Source organism: Mastigoproctus giganteus, chromosome 11, assembly GCF_048544385.1.
Source record: "Mastigoproctus giganteus isolate SK-2022 chromosome 11, ASM4854438v1, whole genome shotgun sequence".
NCBI lineage: Eukaryota > Metazoa > Arthropoda > Arachnida > Uropygi > Thelyphonidae > Mastigoproctus > Mastigoproctus giganteus.
Genome location: NC_143585.1, coordinates 28759723 through 28775885, shown reverse-complemented (window position 1 = coordinate 28775885; position 16163 = coordinate 28759723). Strand labels below are relative to the sequence as shown.

At 37.8% G+C, this 16163-nt stretch overlaps 1 protein-coding gene across 3 annotated transcripts in view; it reads right to left on the bottom strand.

Annotated features, from left to right (window-relative positions):
* The window catches only part of LOC150077842 (NPC intracellular cholesterol transporter 1-like), a 671091-nt gene that overhangs the window by 504883 nt on the left and 150045 nt on the right, over positions 1 to 16163 (bottom strand). For all 3 annotated transcript variants that reach the window (XM_090384813.1, XM_090384814.1, XM_090384816.1), the window contains exon 5: positions 12495 to 12727. In XM_090384813.1, the coding sequence (XP_090240939.1) occupies positions 12495 to 12727 (233 nt within the window). The remainder of the gene's footprint in view (positions 1 to 12494; positions 12728 to 16163) is intronic.

Sequence of the window (16163 nt, the reverse complement as noted above, 5' to 3'; positions counted from 1 at the left end):
GCATTATTTATAACCTCAAGAGAGCATATAGAGCGCACCTGATAATGTGCCTGATCCCCAACACAGGAGAGAACAATTTGCAGCCAAATTGGAATGTCTTGGATGCTATCTGTAATCTTGTTATTGCTTGGGACAATATTGCATCAAGTGTAATAATCAACTGCTTCAGAAAGAGTGGCTTTGGAACATGGTTCAGCAGACAAATGTGATAGCAACATTCAGGAATGGCAAATTTGAAGTAGCATATGAATTTTGTTGGAGAATTTGAGAGTCTGCAAAGGTGAATAATAATGAAGTTGCTATCACAGCAAATGCCAACACCAAAAGAGCTGCTGAGCTCCAAGCAAAATGATTTTTTTTTTTTTTTTTTGTTGTTGTAGTAGTAGTAGTGGCATGTGATGCAAGAAAGCAATTGTTGTTGTTACCAGCAACATAGAAAGTGAAGAAGCACACACACCCTGCCTTCTAAAAAAGTTGGCCAAAATGCAATGACATAATAGAGAATATGTTGGCTTGAAGTAACATTGATAAAGAAACCAAATATTGCATTTAATAATGACTATGCTGTAGCTAAAAATGCATACAAGACAAAAATTGTGCAAGCAACATTAGATTCTTTAAATTAGATTAATTTATTAAAAAGTTAAATAGTTTGCAATTCTTTTGACAGTGATACTAAAATAGTGTGTATATCAAATTATATACTGTGCAATATTTTCATTTCCATTATTTGCTTTTCTCTTAGAAAGAAAATAAAATCTCTAAAAAATGTGTTATTTGTATAACTGTATTGTTAGACAAGGCTTATGTTATTATTTTTTTTATTATTAATTTTATAAATTAAAATTAATTTTTTATTTTTAATAATATTATTCTTAGATATACAGTATGTACCAAAAGAGAGAAAAAAAAAAAAAAGGTAAAGTTTTGACACTTTTGTGGGCCTTGTTATTACAAAACAAGAAAATTTAGGTCCCTTGAACTTTGTATTAATCAGATAGATTTTACTGTAAAAATATTAATATTTTGGTCAATTTCCAATTTTAAAATTTCTAGTTGTTCAAGTGAGTCCAACTGATTGCCTTTACCTGCAACATGGCAGTGGGTTAAGGCCAAAATGAGCAAATCCATTCAGGTAGTCAATCATGAGTGCTTAACACATACGTATGTAGTACACACTCACAGACAATCAAAGCTCTCCTCTCAAGTTCTAACCTCATGTTCTGCCATGACAGTGTGTACACACATTCTTTTTTAGGTGTATAAATTTTTTTATATTTTCATTACCCATCATGTCTGGAAAATGGCCTACAACTTCAAGTGCTAATAATGCATCTAAGGTGCTGAGGAAAAACATTTCCTTGAATGTAAGACTGCAAGGGTTGAGATTGGAAGCTGATGAGCATCAGGTGGATGCGGGTGCCTCTTTGGCTACATTCAATTATCAAAATTGCACAGAAGATAAAAGCTTCAGCAATGACAATCGAAGTTGTCTGCAATGAGTGTGTCTCATTCAAGGAGCCATTTTTCTCGAAGAAATGGAAAGATAGCTTAGTATTTGGATGGAGGACCAAACACAATGGAACATGTCCATAAGTTAAGTGATAATAATGTAAAGGCAAGAAGCACCTTCAGACACCTTCAGGAAGAAGATAAGCCAGAAACATTCACAGCCAGCAGAGGTTTTTCTGATAGATTCAAATGACACACTAACTCCAAAGCATACATATCTCTGGTGAAGTTGATAATGCAGACAAAGAGGCAGCCCAGGAATTTCCTGTGGTGCAACTCTGAAAACTATCATAGAGCATGGCAACTACCCTCCCGAGATTACCTTCAATGTTGATGAAACAGGCTTTTTTTTGGAAAAGAATGCCATCTCTTGCTTTAATCTCCTGAGAAGAGAAATGTGCATATGGATTCATAGTTGGAAAAGACAGATTAACTCTGTTACTAAGAACTCTCTTACTTGGAAATGCTTCAGGTGACTAAGTTAAAGTTGATGCTTGTATATCATTCAGAAACATCATGAGCTATGAAAGTATTTTCAAAATCACATCTGCCAGCAATTTGGAATCAAACAAGAAGATCTGGGTTATGATATTTTCCAGCAGTGGTTTGTTTCATGTTTTTACCCTGTAGTAAAATGCTATTGCAAAGAGCACAACTTTTGAACCAAGAGCATTGTTGGTTCAAAAGTTGGTTCTTCATAATGTCCCAGGTTACCCCAAGAATCTAGACACCCTTCAGATCTGCATTCCTTTAGAAGTGGTTTACCTTCCATCTGACCTTCATTACTCCAATCGGTGGATCAAGGAGTCATATGTATAATGGGGGATTTTAATTTCCCAGATATTGACTGGAATTTGTGGGTTGGTCACTCACACACTAGCCAGGCTTTTGTGGATTTATTGGATGATTGTTTTCTACATCAGCATGTTCGTGAGGCAACAAGAGGGAGCAATACTCTTGATCTGATTATCAGTAGTGATTCTTCATGCATTAAGAATCTGCAGATAAATGAACCACTAGGTGGCAGTGATCACAGTGGGTTGAAGTGGGATTTACTCAAGGAGGTAACTACCATCAGAGGTAAAGGTAAGGGTTTTTGTTTTCGTAAAGGCGACTATGATGGTCTGAGACAGTATTTAAATTCTATACAGTGGGACCAACTGTTGATGTTACCAACAGCAAACTCAAAATGGGAAGCATTCAAGGAATAATCTTGGAAGCTACAAGGCTTTACATACAAACTAAGAAATATTGTTCAAGGTTTAGGCCTAAATGGTTGTCAGATGAACTAATGAGACATGTGGCAGAGAAGAAAAATGCATGGAATACATACAAATTAATGGGCGACATGGAAGCCTATGATAGATATAAGTTGGTCTGTAACCAAGTCACAAAGGAGATTAGGCAGGCAAAGGCAGACTACCAAAAATCTTTGGCAAAGGATGCAAAGAAAAACAGAAAAGAGTTCTTTACCTATTTAAACTCAAGAAGGAAAGGGATGAATCAGATTGGTTCAACAGTTGAGGATCCTGCTCAGGTGGCTAACACTCTAAATGAGTATTTTGCATCTACATTCACACATGAGGAGTTATTCAGGAAGGAGAATGACGTAGGTAAAGTAGACATTGGCAGTGAGCTAGATGATTTTGTAATAACTGAGAGGAAAGTGGAGGAGAGATTGTTGAGGATAAACATAAAAAAGGCACCTGGAGTGGATGGGATCTATCCAGTTATATTAAAGGAGGCAGCAAAGGAAGTAAGCAAACCCCTAGCCATAATTATGAGAGCTTCTTTGGACTCAGTGGAGGTACCCATAGACTGGAGATGTGCAAATGTAACCCCAATTCACAAAGGCGGATCAAAGGCTGACACAAGTAATTATAGACCCGTTAGTTTAACTTCTGTTCCAGGAAAATTAATGGAGGCGCTGGTTAAAGAAGCACTGCAGGATCATCTAGACAAGAATTCAGTTATAGCTCAGATGCAGCATGGTTTTGTCAAGGGCAGGTCTTGCCTGACCAATTTGATTGGATACTATGATGTAGTCACAAAAGAACTGGATGCAGGGAATAACTTTGATATTATATATTTGGATCTTAGAAAGGCTTTTGATACTGTTGCACATGGAAGACTGCTGCACAAATTGGAGCAGTGTGGCATTGGAGGCAAATTGCTGCTATGGATAAGGGGATGGTTGAGTTGCAGAAGACGGGGAGTGGTAATCAATGGACACTGCTCAACGTGGACTAATGTTAGCATTAGCATTAGTAGAGGCATTTGATGCAAGAAAGCAAGCTTATGCAGCATCAGCCAAAAAAAAAAAAAAAACCCACTTCCACTTCACCCCTCTGTTCGTTCAAAATACCTGTCCAGCTGAGCCTTAAACTTATTTAGGCTATCAACCTCCACCACAAGGGATCGCAGTCTGTTCCACCAACCAACCACCCGCTGGCCAAAGGCAAATTTCCGCACGTCTATCCTACATCTGTCTTTCCTCAATTTGAATTTATGCCCTCTCAGGTGATTTTTCTGAGCTAGAGGAAGAATCCCATCAGCATTGAGCATGCTTAAACCATTCAAGGCTTTATACACCTCTATTAGATCACCTCGCTGGTGCCTAGTCTCCAGACACTGTAATTTGCAAAACTTAAGCCTTTCTTCGTAAGAGCACCCCTTTGTTCCATTCACTAATCTTGTTGCCCTTCTCTGTACTCGTTACAGCAGCTCTACATCCTTCTTGAAATGAGGCCTCCAGACCTGTATACAGTACTCTAGGTGTGGCCTGACCATTGCCTTATACAATGGAATAATCACCTCCTTATCCCTGCTGGAAAAATTCCTGTATATCATTGACAATACTCCATGAGCTACTCTTGCAGCCTGTCTGCACTGCTCAGAGAACTTCATATCTGCCTGCACAATCACCCCCAAGTCCCTTTCATTCTCTACCACTGTCAGTGTAGTACCACAGAGTTGATACGTTGCTCTGGGGTTGCTTTTTCCCATGTGTAGTACTTTACATTTGTCAATGTTAAACTTCATTTGCCACCTCTCAGCCCATCTGCTCAACCTTTCCAGATCCTGTTGCAGCAGCATAGTGTCAGTAGTGTCCTTGACAACCCTGCCAACCTTTGTATCATCTGCAAACTTGGACATTAAGCTTGATATACCATCATCAATATCATTTATAAATACAGAAAACAATAATGGACCCAACACTGAGCCCTGAGGGACTCCACTAATAACATTAGTCCACGATGAGCAGTGTCCATTGATTACCACTCTGTCTTCTCCCCCTCAACCACCCCTTTATCCATAGCAGCAATTTGCCTCCAATGTCACACTGCTCCAATTTGTGTAGCAGTCTTCCATGTGCAACAGTATCAAAAGCCTTTCTAAGATCCAAGTATATAATATCAAAGTTATTCCCTGCATCCAGTTCTTTTGTGACTGCATCATAGTATCCAATCAAGTTGGTCAGGCAAGACTTCCCCTTAACAAAACCATGCTGTGTCTGAGCTATAACTGAAGTCTTGTCTAAATGATCCTGCAGTGCTTCTTTAACCAGTGCTTCCATTAATTTTCCTGGAACAGAAGTTAAACTCACAGGTCTATAATTACTTGTGTCAGCCTTTGATCCTCCTTTGTGAATTGGGGTCACATTTGCACATTTCCAGTCTATGGGTACCTCCCCTGAGTCCAAGGAAGCTCTCATAATTATGGCTAAGGGTTTGCTTACTTCCTTTGCTGCCTCCTTTAATATAACTGGATAGATCCCATCCACCCCGGGTGCCTTTCTTGTGTTTATCTTCAACAGTTTCTCCTCCACTTTACTCCCAGTTATTTCAGGATTCTGTAGCTTACTGCTAGAGTTGAATACACCTCTGGCATTCCCCTTGCTGAATAACTCCTCATGTGTGAATGTCGATGCAAAATATTCATTTAGTTTGTTAGCTACCTGAGCAGGATCATCAACAGTTGACCCATCAATATCAAGTGGACCAATCTGATTCATCCCCTTCCTTCTAGAGTTTACATAAGTAAAGAACTCTTTGCTGTTTTTCTTTGCATCCCTTGCCAAGGATTTCTCGTAATCTGCCTTCGCCTGCCTAACCTCCTTTGTAACTTGGTTGCATATCAACTTGTATCTATCATAGGCTTCTGTGTCATGTGTTAATTTGTAAGTATCCCATGCATTTTTCTTCTCTGTCATATGCCTCATTAGTTCATCTGACATCCATTTTGGCCTAAACCTTGAACAATATTTCTTAGTTGGTATGTAAAGCCTAGTAGCTTCCAAGATAAGTTCTTTGAATGCTTCCCATTTTGAATTTGCTGTTGGTAACATCATCAGTTGGTCCCACTGTATAGAATTTAAATACTGTCTCAGTCCATCGTAGTCGCCTTTACGGAAGCAATAACCCTTCCCTTTACAACTAATGGTAGTTACCTCTTTCAGTAAATCCCACTTCAGCACACTGTGATCACTGCCACCTAGTGGTTCATTTATCTGCAGATTCTTAATGCATGAAGAATCACTGCTGATAATCAAATCAAGAGTATTACTCCCTCTAGTTGCCTCCCGAACATGCTGATGTAGAAAACAATCATCCAATAAATCCACAAAAGCCCTGCTAGTGTGTGAGTAACCAGCCCCCAAATTCCAGTCAATATCTGGGAAATTAAAATCTCCCATTATAAGACTCTCTGATTTACTGGCCCACTCTATTTCCCTGTACAGTTCCTTATTATACTCATCAGAGTCATTAGGCCTATAGCACACTCCTACTCTCAATTTTGATCTCCCAATGCTTATGTCACACCAAACTGCCTCAACACTGCACTGTCCAGCGATGTCGACTGGCTTCACTTCCTTGGTTTTTATGTGTTTCTTAACTAATAGCATAACCCCTCCCCCCTTCCTATCCTGTCTATCCTTTCTGTAGACGTACTCCCCAAATTGCATTTCTGCATCCCTTATATCTGTGTGACATCACGTCTCTGATATCCCAATAATATCTGCCTTTGATGTTTTGAGCAATACCTCAAATTCATCAAATTTATTTACTAAACTCCTAGCATTGGTGTACACGCAAGTATACCTGCACCTGTTTCTATTCTTAGCTACCCTAACACAACCCATGTGTTTACTTGTACCGCAATGGCTCCCAGCAGTCTCTGAAATACCATGCATCTTGTTTTTCAGGCTTCTGCTCATTCTAATAGAAGCAGTGCAAGAATCTCTTTCACCTCTGCCAGTGGCTACTGTCAATCTATTGGTCTTTGTCTCCCCCCAAGCTAGCAGTTTTCCGACCCACCTAACACTGCCTCGATAGCATGTTATTAGTGGAGTTCCTCAGGGTTCAGTGTTGGGTCCGTTGTTGTTTTCGGTGTTTATGAATGATATTGATGATGGTATGTCAAGTTTAATGTCCAAGTTTGCAGATGATATGAAGGTTGGCAGGGTTGTTAAGGACACTACTGACGCTATGCTGCTGCAACAGGATCTGGAAAGGTTGAACAGATGGGCTGAGAGGTGGCAAATGAAGTTTAACATTGACAAATGTAAAGTACTACATATGGGAAACAGTAACCCCAGAGCAACGTATCAACTCTGTGGGGTAATTGTGCAGGCAGATATGAAGTTCTCTGAGCAGTGCAGACGAGCTGCAAGAGTAGCTCATGGTGTCTTGTCAATGATATACACGAATAATTTTTCTAGCAGGGATAAGGAGGTGATTATTCCCTTGTATAAGGCAATGGTTAGGCCACATCTTGAGTACTGTATACAGGTCTGGAAGCCTCATTTCAAGAAGGATGTAGAGCTGCTGGAATGGGAACAGAGAAGGGCAACAAGATTAGTGAATGGAACAAAGGGTTGCTCTTACGAAGAAAGGCTTAAGTTTTGCAAATTACAGAGTCTGGAGACTAGGCACCGGCGAGCTGATCTTATAGAGGTGTATAAGGCTTTGAATGGTTTGAGCATGCTCAATGCCAATGGGATTCTTCCTCTTGCTCAGAATAATCACCTCAGAGGGCATAAATTCAAATTGAGGAAGGATGGACGTCGGATAGATGTGCGGAAATTTGCCTTTGGCCAGCGGGTGGTTGGTTGGTTGGTGGAACCGACTTCCATCATTTGTTGTTGAAGTTGATAGCCTAAACAAATTTAAGGCTCAACTGGACAGGTATTTCGAACGAAAGGAGGGGTGAAATGGGAGTGGTGTGTTTTTTTTTTTTTTTTTTTGCTGATGCTGAATAAGCTTGCTTTCTTGCAATCATATGCCTCTACTAATGCTAATGCGGAATTTTAAGGCCTATTACTTTCACCACACATTCAGATAGCTCATATAGGTAACAGATGGTGAAAATAAACAGTTCATCAGGCAATTTTGGAAAAAATACATCATGAATGAATGCTATAGACAATAATCACAGCAGTCTGGCATGAAGTGACTCAAAGCTGCATGAACAAAGTGTAAAAGAAGCTATGGCCAGAAGCTTGCAACTTTATAGGATGTGATGAGGAACCAGTCATCAAAAACATATTGAACTAGCCTGTGAAGTGGGAATGAAGGATGTCAATGTGGAATGTTGAAGAATTACTGCAGTCTCATGGTAAAAGTATTATTAACAATGAACTTCATAAATTGGCAAAGCAGTACACACAGAGTGAAACTAGACTCCAACAATCCTGATGCAGAGGAGGAAACACCAGTGAGAAACCTCACCACGGAATTCCTCAGTGGCAGCATTGGTATGATCTCCCAAATCATGAACATTCACCAAGAATGGCCCTGACTGAGCAAACAGCAAGGCAAGGAGGAAAGGTGTTCTCAATATGATTACCTCCTATCAAGAACTATTTTGTGAGAGGAAATTTAAGAGAGCTGGGGATAATGCATTACATTCCACTTTCCAATTTGTGAAATCGAGCCCTGCACAGTTAATTTCTGGAATATCCACTTGCAATTCTTTAAATGCAGATCCCCAGGTAATTCTTCAATAGTGCAAAGACAATTTGGTTAATTTCAAATCCTTCTAAAACTCAGTCCGGTCCTTTAGCTCAGGGTTTACCAAAGTGTGGTCTGCAGCCCAGTACTGGTCTACGAACAACTTATTTGAAATATACCTACATAAAATTATAAGAAAACTTCCTTATTTCCTTTCCTAAAATATGTCAATTTTATGTAAAGTTTTGATAACAAACAAAGAAATGAATTACCTATCTTTTATTTATATTTACTGATGTTAATGAATACCTAATTGCATTTTTACTGGTATGTTAAATATCCTAATGGTAGTGCCATTTCCTGAACCTAAGAGTATAATTATTGAAAATACAATAATTTATATATATAGCTATAGGTGGGCCATGGAAAAAAAAAAAAAAAAAAACCCTGCAAAAACCAGTCTGTACTTGAAAAGGTTTGGGAAACCCTGCTATAGCTTGCAAAAGGGGGACTTTGACAGTTTAAGGCAGTATATGGCATTTATTAATTGGGTGGACTGCAGAGGGAGGGCAAATACAGTTGGAATACCTTTAAAATAAAAATCATGGAAGACACTAACGCATACATACCATAAAGAAAATATTGCACAGGGGAGGATGCCGAGATGGATGAATGCAGAGCTGGCTGGCCAAATAGAGCAGAAGAAAAGAAATAGCATGAAAAAGATTCTTAGATAACACAGCTGAAGTTGCAGATGAATTGATAAGTACTTTGCATCTGTCTTTACTGACAAAATACCATACTGAGAAGAGGCTGAACCAGTGAGGCCGAACCATATTTAATTAGTGATTTTGAAATTACCGATAACTGTTTTTGAAATATGTGAAATATGTAATGGTAGTACACTCAGTAATTTTGAGGAAGGCCACCAGGGAATGCACTGAACCAATGATATTAATTATGGCATCACTGTACTTGGAAGAGATTCCTTTGGAATGAAGAAGTGCTAAAGTATTGCTAGCAGTTCTAAGAGTGAAAGTAGTAAGTACAGACTGGTCAGTCTGACTTCAATGAAAACGAAATCTTAGAGGCAATGATTTAGAGTGAAATCCAGAGACATTTAGATAGATACAGCATTCTGAAGAACACACACAACATGGTTTTGTTAATGGAAAACCATGGCTATTTTGACACAGTTACTCATGAGCTGGACTTCAGGAACAATTTCAACATTGTTTTTTGGATTTCAGCAAAGCATTTGACTTAGTCCCCCATGAGAGGTTACTGTATAAGTTGGAATATGTTGTGATTACTGAAAAGATTCAAATTCTAAGATGGATCACTGGGCAGAGAGTTATAATTAACAGATATTCTTCAGATTGGCATAACATTAGGAGTGAGGGGCCCCCCCATGGATCAGTTCTTGGACCACTGTTTCTGATTTTTGTAAATGACATTGAAGGGATAGAAGGCATGTTTAAAATTTCCATATGACGTAAAGATTGGTAGAGTTGTTAATGATCAGAGCCAAGCAGAACTCCTTCAGGATGACTTCAAAAATGATCAGCTAAGTGGCAGCTATGTTTTAATGAAACAATCTTACACTTGGGGAATAGCAAAACCAAAATAAATTATGCACTTGGTGGGGCTGAATTAAAATGAGTAGAGGAAGAAAGGGATCTGAGAGTTATCTGGGAGTTACAATACATGCAGTTATGAAGAGATTTTTTGAGAAATGTAAACAGGTAACCAAGAAAGCTCATGGTGTCCTATCGATGATTTATCGAACATTATCCTATAGAGATAGGGAGGACATAATCGTATTGTGTAAGGCAATTGTAGGACCACATTTGAAATACTGTGTTCAAGTATGGAGACGTCATATGAAAAAAAGACATTGAGCTTCTTGAAAGTGTCCAAAGACTGGCAACTCACATTGTGGGATCGGAAAAAGAGCAACCGGATGAGGAAAGACTAATTATGTGGGCTACAGAGTTGGACAACCAGGCACCTCAGAGGTAACCTGATTGAGGTTTATAAGGTTCTGAATGGGGTCAATAAAATGAATAAAGGTAAAATTTTCACTATTACAAAGAATTCCAGAAATAGTGGCCATAAATTGGATCACTTGGCCTCAACTACCTACCTTCACGGGTATTTTGAGGCTGAAAGTTTGAATAAATTCAAAGATCAACTGGATTAGTTACCTATGTGAGGAGGGAAGCATAAATTTTTTTTTTTTTTTTTTTTTCATTCATTCTTGATGTTACTCTTCTTCTAAACAGCTACTCACTCTGTGTAAATCTCAAATTTGCCCTACCGTGGAATATTGTCCCCAAATCTGGGACAATGCTCCCATATCCTCTCTCAGGCTTCTAGACTCCATTCAGAAGAGGGCAGTTAATTAATGAACCATCTCTTACAAAGTCTCTCCACTATCTCATAGACATTGTTTCTGCTGAATGTCCCCTTCTATAGATACTTTAATGGGAAATGTTCTTCTGAACTGTCTTCCATAAATTTCTCTCTCTCTCTCTCTCTCTCTCTCTCTCTCTCTCTCTCTCTCTCTCTCTCTCTCTCTCTCTCTCTCTCTCTCTCATAGTCTGAACACATGCTATAACCAGTCAATGTCCATTTACTGTGTTACTTTTAATTCACAGAAGCAACTTTTTCCTTCCTCATTTATTCCTTTGACTATTTTCTGGAAAACCTTCCTTCATATGTATTCCTACAAAATTACAACCTATAGAAATTTAAATCTAATGTCAAGAAGCAAGCTTCTGTCATTTTCTCAACCTTCAATCCACACATGGTACTAAATACCTTTTGTTTGGGGTTTTCATAAAAAGTAAATAAATAAAATAAAATAATAAAACAAACTATCTCATGTATTATAGAGATTAGGAAGCATGATCAAGATCTGAGAATCTTTCAAATGCATAAATTATATATATATATGAAACTAAGAGTGAAAGCAGTAAGTACAGACTGGTTAGTCTGACTTCAGTGAAAAGGAAATCTTAGAGGCAATGATTTGGAGTGAAATCTAAAGACATTTAGTAGTTGTTGTTTTTGGGAGCACTAGCAACTAAGGCTATATTGCTCCGGGAATATGCGGTGGTCATTCCCTGACCTTTCCGCATCCTCCGTATTTGGTGGTGACAGGCTCGAATCCCGGTCTAATCAAGAAGCGTGAGCTACGCACTGCTGCTCCTTCCCACCTGGCTATGAAGGCGCCACATTTAGATAGATACAGCATTCTGAACTGTCTAATTCATTTAGTAAAATTCATCACCAATTCATTTACTAAAAGTATCCCTCCTGTTTATTTTCTGAAGAGGCTTAAAACTCTAACTAATATGACAGTTTGTTTTGTAGTGGTAGCTTAAACATTCTTCAAATTTTCAATGTTATCTTTTAATAAGCACATAATAACTGAAAGAAAATGTTGATATTAGTAGAAAATAAATGGGATTCTATTTAAGATGTTTTCTCAAAGAAGTTCAAACTGTTTGGTTGCAAGAAATATAAACATTCTAGGCGCCTCCGTAGCCAGGTGGGAAGGAGCAGCAGTGCGTAGCACACGCTTCTTGATTAGACCGGGGTTCCAGCCCGTCACCACCAAATGCGGAAAGGTCAGGGAATGACCATTGCATATCCCGGAGCAATATGGCCTTAGTTGCTAATGCTCCTAAAAACCAAATAACAAACAACAATATACATTCTGTTTTACCTTTACAAAAAGATACCAATTTAAGTTAAGGATCATTCCCTTTAAAAACATTTTAAATACTTTAATGTGTACTAATTCAGATAATTAATTCAGTCTTAGCACCTAAAATTTTTGCTTCATGTAATAAAATAAAAATAAATAAAAATAAAAGTAAATGTGTAAAAAAATGTAGAAGACAAGAGGTTACATAGTTATTGGCCTGATGATTTGAAAATATTTAATGAGAAAATTATATTAAAAACTTCAACACAGTAAAATAACTTTCAATTAAAGACATATTGAAAAAATACACTTACATATCAAAGAACTTCTAACTTTCAAACCATGGAAGAAAAATGCAGCAGTAATTGCAGCTGACACTACACAAAAAATAATCAGGCTGATGACAAACATTGCATCATATGTAAAAATAGTCCAGGTACTTTGTTCTATAGGAAGAGGAGGAGGTGAAGCTGTGACCAGCTGACAAGCAGCTTCACAATCAAGACAACTACATGACTCAAGATCAGCTCTGGGAGATTCTGAGCATCTGAAATATACAGATTCTTTGAATGGACTACCCAGCAAAATAATTCCTTTTACAAGGATTCTCCAAAAAGTAAAGTCCCAATGTTAATGTAAATTTTCACAGGGGGGGGGGGGCTTTCAGTGCTGCAAGCATTAAATTTCTCCATTTCTAGCTACAGTGTTTCAGAACATTCCTCACAGATAGCACAAGAGCAATTAGTCAAATTGCTGGTATGACATTTATGCCATACCAAATGGGCAAAATCGGGCCTATCTTCACCACCTTAAACACACAAAACTGCAGTAGACTTCTACTGTATACATCTTGACAAACACCTTAGTCCTTACTCCTTCAGACTGCTATCATTGGAGGCCTTGAAAAAGTCTAACCACAATTAAATTAAGGATAGCCAGCTCACTCGCTCACATTCTAAAGGAACCATCGAGATGGATGGCAAGTAGTGTACACGTTTTACATTACCTCAATAAAAAATGTGGGACATTACTTTTAGATAATCCTCATATGTTACTATAATATCATCTAAACCTATAACAATAATGTTTGATTTTAATTAGTCTTAAGTGACCAAGAGACAGTGAAGAGTTTTATAGCACTGGCTTCAAGTTTTGAGAAATTATAACATTCATGTGAAATAGCATAGCTTATTTATTTTATTTTTTTTCCCCACAAAATAATGCTCCTGATCATATGATTAAATCACTGTAGCATTCAAAAAACTTGAAACACACACACACACACACACTATGTAATACTTGACTTATGGAAATTTGACTTTGCATAAGTTTTTGCCAGCCAGGGCAAACTTAAATTCGTGGAAACTTATTCTGCATCCCATAGGAATAAATGGAGGCATCATGAAAATATTGTAATGTGAACCCAAAAAAAACACTGGGTTTTTTTTTTTTTTTTTTTTGTAATTCTTTCCAAGTCCTTGGAATTTTTGCTGTATTACTAAGCTATTTATCTCTCTAAAAGGTCATATTTATAATGGAAATTGCACTACCCTTTCATCGTTATCATATGTTCCCATTATAAATATCAATTTTGAATGCCTTTGTGATATTTTCTAAAGCACGTTTCTGAAGGTCATGACCAAAAAACAATTTGCACTTTCCGGTTTATTGGGCTTTTCCTGTTAGTACATCTAATTATAAACGGGTAGTAAATTAGATCTTATTGCATTTGCAATAATACCGATAACTGAAATTGTGTGGGTTTTTACACTATTATGGTGAAATGTCTTCCCATTCACTGAAATCTTCAAATCATATAAAAAAGAAATTTTCAGCAACTTCTCTTCATTCCTATTTACTTATTATAATGATGAAGGGAAAGCAACCAACGAAAACTGCAAGTGGTGATAGTGCCAGGAAATGAAACAAAATTCATTTAGAAATGAAGATGAAAATGATTAAGTACAAAGCAGGACAAAGTTTGTCATCTATTGCAAGGAATTATGTCTCGCTGTAACAGTGAATACTATTTTATAGGACAGTGCATGTATAAAAGAACATGTCAAAGGATCAACGCACTTAAGATCAACAGTGATAACAATACAGCGTTCAGGTGCTATATCAAAGATGGAACAGCTGTTAATAATATGTATGGAAAATCTGATTCAGAAGCGAGTGCCCCTGAGTCTAATGACCATTCAAGCAAAAGCAACAAGTATTTATAAAGATATTAAGGATAAGTACGGTGAACCCCAAGCCAAGTTCATGGCAAGCAACGAGTGGTTTGATAGGTTCAAGCATAGCACTGGTTTCCACAATGTTCAAGTATGCAGTGAAGTCACCAGTGCAGATTCTGCAGCTGCAGAGAAATTGTGACATGTTAGGAAAAAATTGATGACGGCAGCTATTCAACACAGCAAAATTTTTAACATTGACAAGACTGCTCTGTATTGGAAAAAATGCCGGATCGAACATACATTGCCAAAGAGGAAAAGACAATGCCAGGTTTCAAGGCTTCAAAAGATAGGGCCACGCTCTTGCTTGGGGCTAATGCAGCAGGAGATTACACATTAAAACCACTGCTTGTGTACTAGTCTGTAAATCCTAGTGCATTTAAGGGCATCAATAAATGCCACCCTACCCACTGTAAAGACAACATTCCTTTCATGATTTTGCTTCTATCAGATAATGTTCCTGGACATCCTATGCATCTAGAAGATTTCAATTCAAATGTGAGAGTCATATTTCTACCACCAAATACTACTTCACTCATCCAATCTATGGATGAGGGTGTTATTTTGAATTTAAAAGCATACTATTTACGCACAACAATTGCTCGGGTATTGTCTGCAGTAGATGAGAAAAATTTTACAATATCTTACAATATTTACCACGCCATCTTAAACATTAATAAGGCCTGGGTGGAAATTACCAAGAGTTGTTTAAATGGTGAATGGAAGAAAATATGCCCACGGCACGTAAAAGGCTAAGAAGGATTTGAAAAAGACGAATCATATGAAGAGGTTACAGAGCTACTTCAGTTGGAGGTTGATGCCAAAGATGTGGAGGAGTTAGAGGAAGAGAAGGAATTATCTAACGAATAACATATTGACTTGCAGGCAACAATAGTGACAAAGTTCAAGATGAACCAAATTAGCAGCCAAGACGCTTCATCGCCAGAGAGATGACAATGGCATTTCGTGAAATTGCATCGGCAATGCAGAGGTTTGAGAAGATGAATCCTGACATCGAACAATTCTTAAAAGTTAAGAGGGGTGAATGATATGCTTGCTTGCTACAAAGAAAAATAAGATGAAAAGAAAAAAGCCACCATCCTGTTCATGTTCTTTTGAAAGGTTGAGCAGCCAACCCCTTCTAAATCTCCACAGCCCTCAAACTCTGCAGTGGCAGAATCAGCTGAAGACAGATTCTGTCAACAATGCTCAGGCGGTAAAAACTTACTCTTTTTTTTTTTTTTTTTTTGTAATTTTATAATTTAATTTTTTTTTAAATTGTATGCTTTTGTTTTCCTACACTTGAGACAAAAAAATTGAATAAATACGATAAATAATTCTATTTGCATGTTCGTTGAACATTTCTTTTTTGATTCAATCAATTCAGCAAACACAGTTGCAAGTGCTGCACAAGCATGGAGGAAATTCCCCGACTTACGTAAAATCCGACTTACATAGAGTTCCGTGGAATGCAACCCTTACATAAGACGGGGAGTTCCTGTGTGCGATTTGAACAGCTTTATTTTAAAGGGAATCTAGTTTCCGTTATGCATGTGAAAGTTAAGTTTGATACATGTATGGACATGTATCAAACTTCCAAATTACACCTGCATAGTGGAAAAGTTCACTTTAAATTAAACTGGATTCACTTTAAAATAAAGCTTTCTATGCATGTGCAAGTTGGATACAATTCAACTGGCATATTTGTGAAAAATTGGCAAGCAACTTAACACTGGGGATACTAAACTA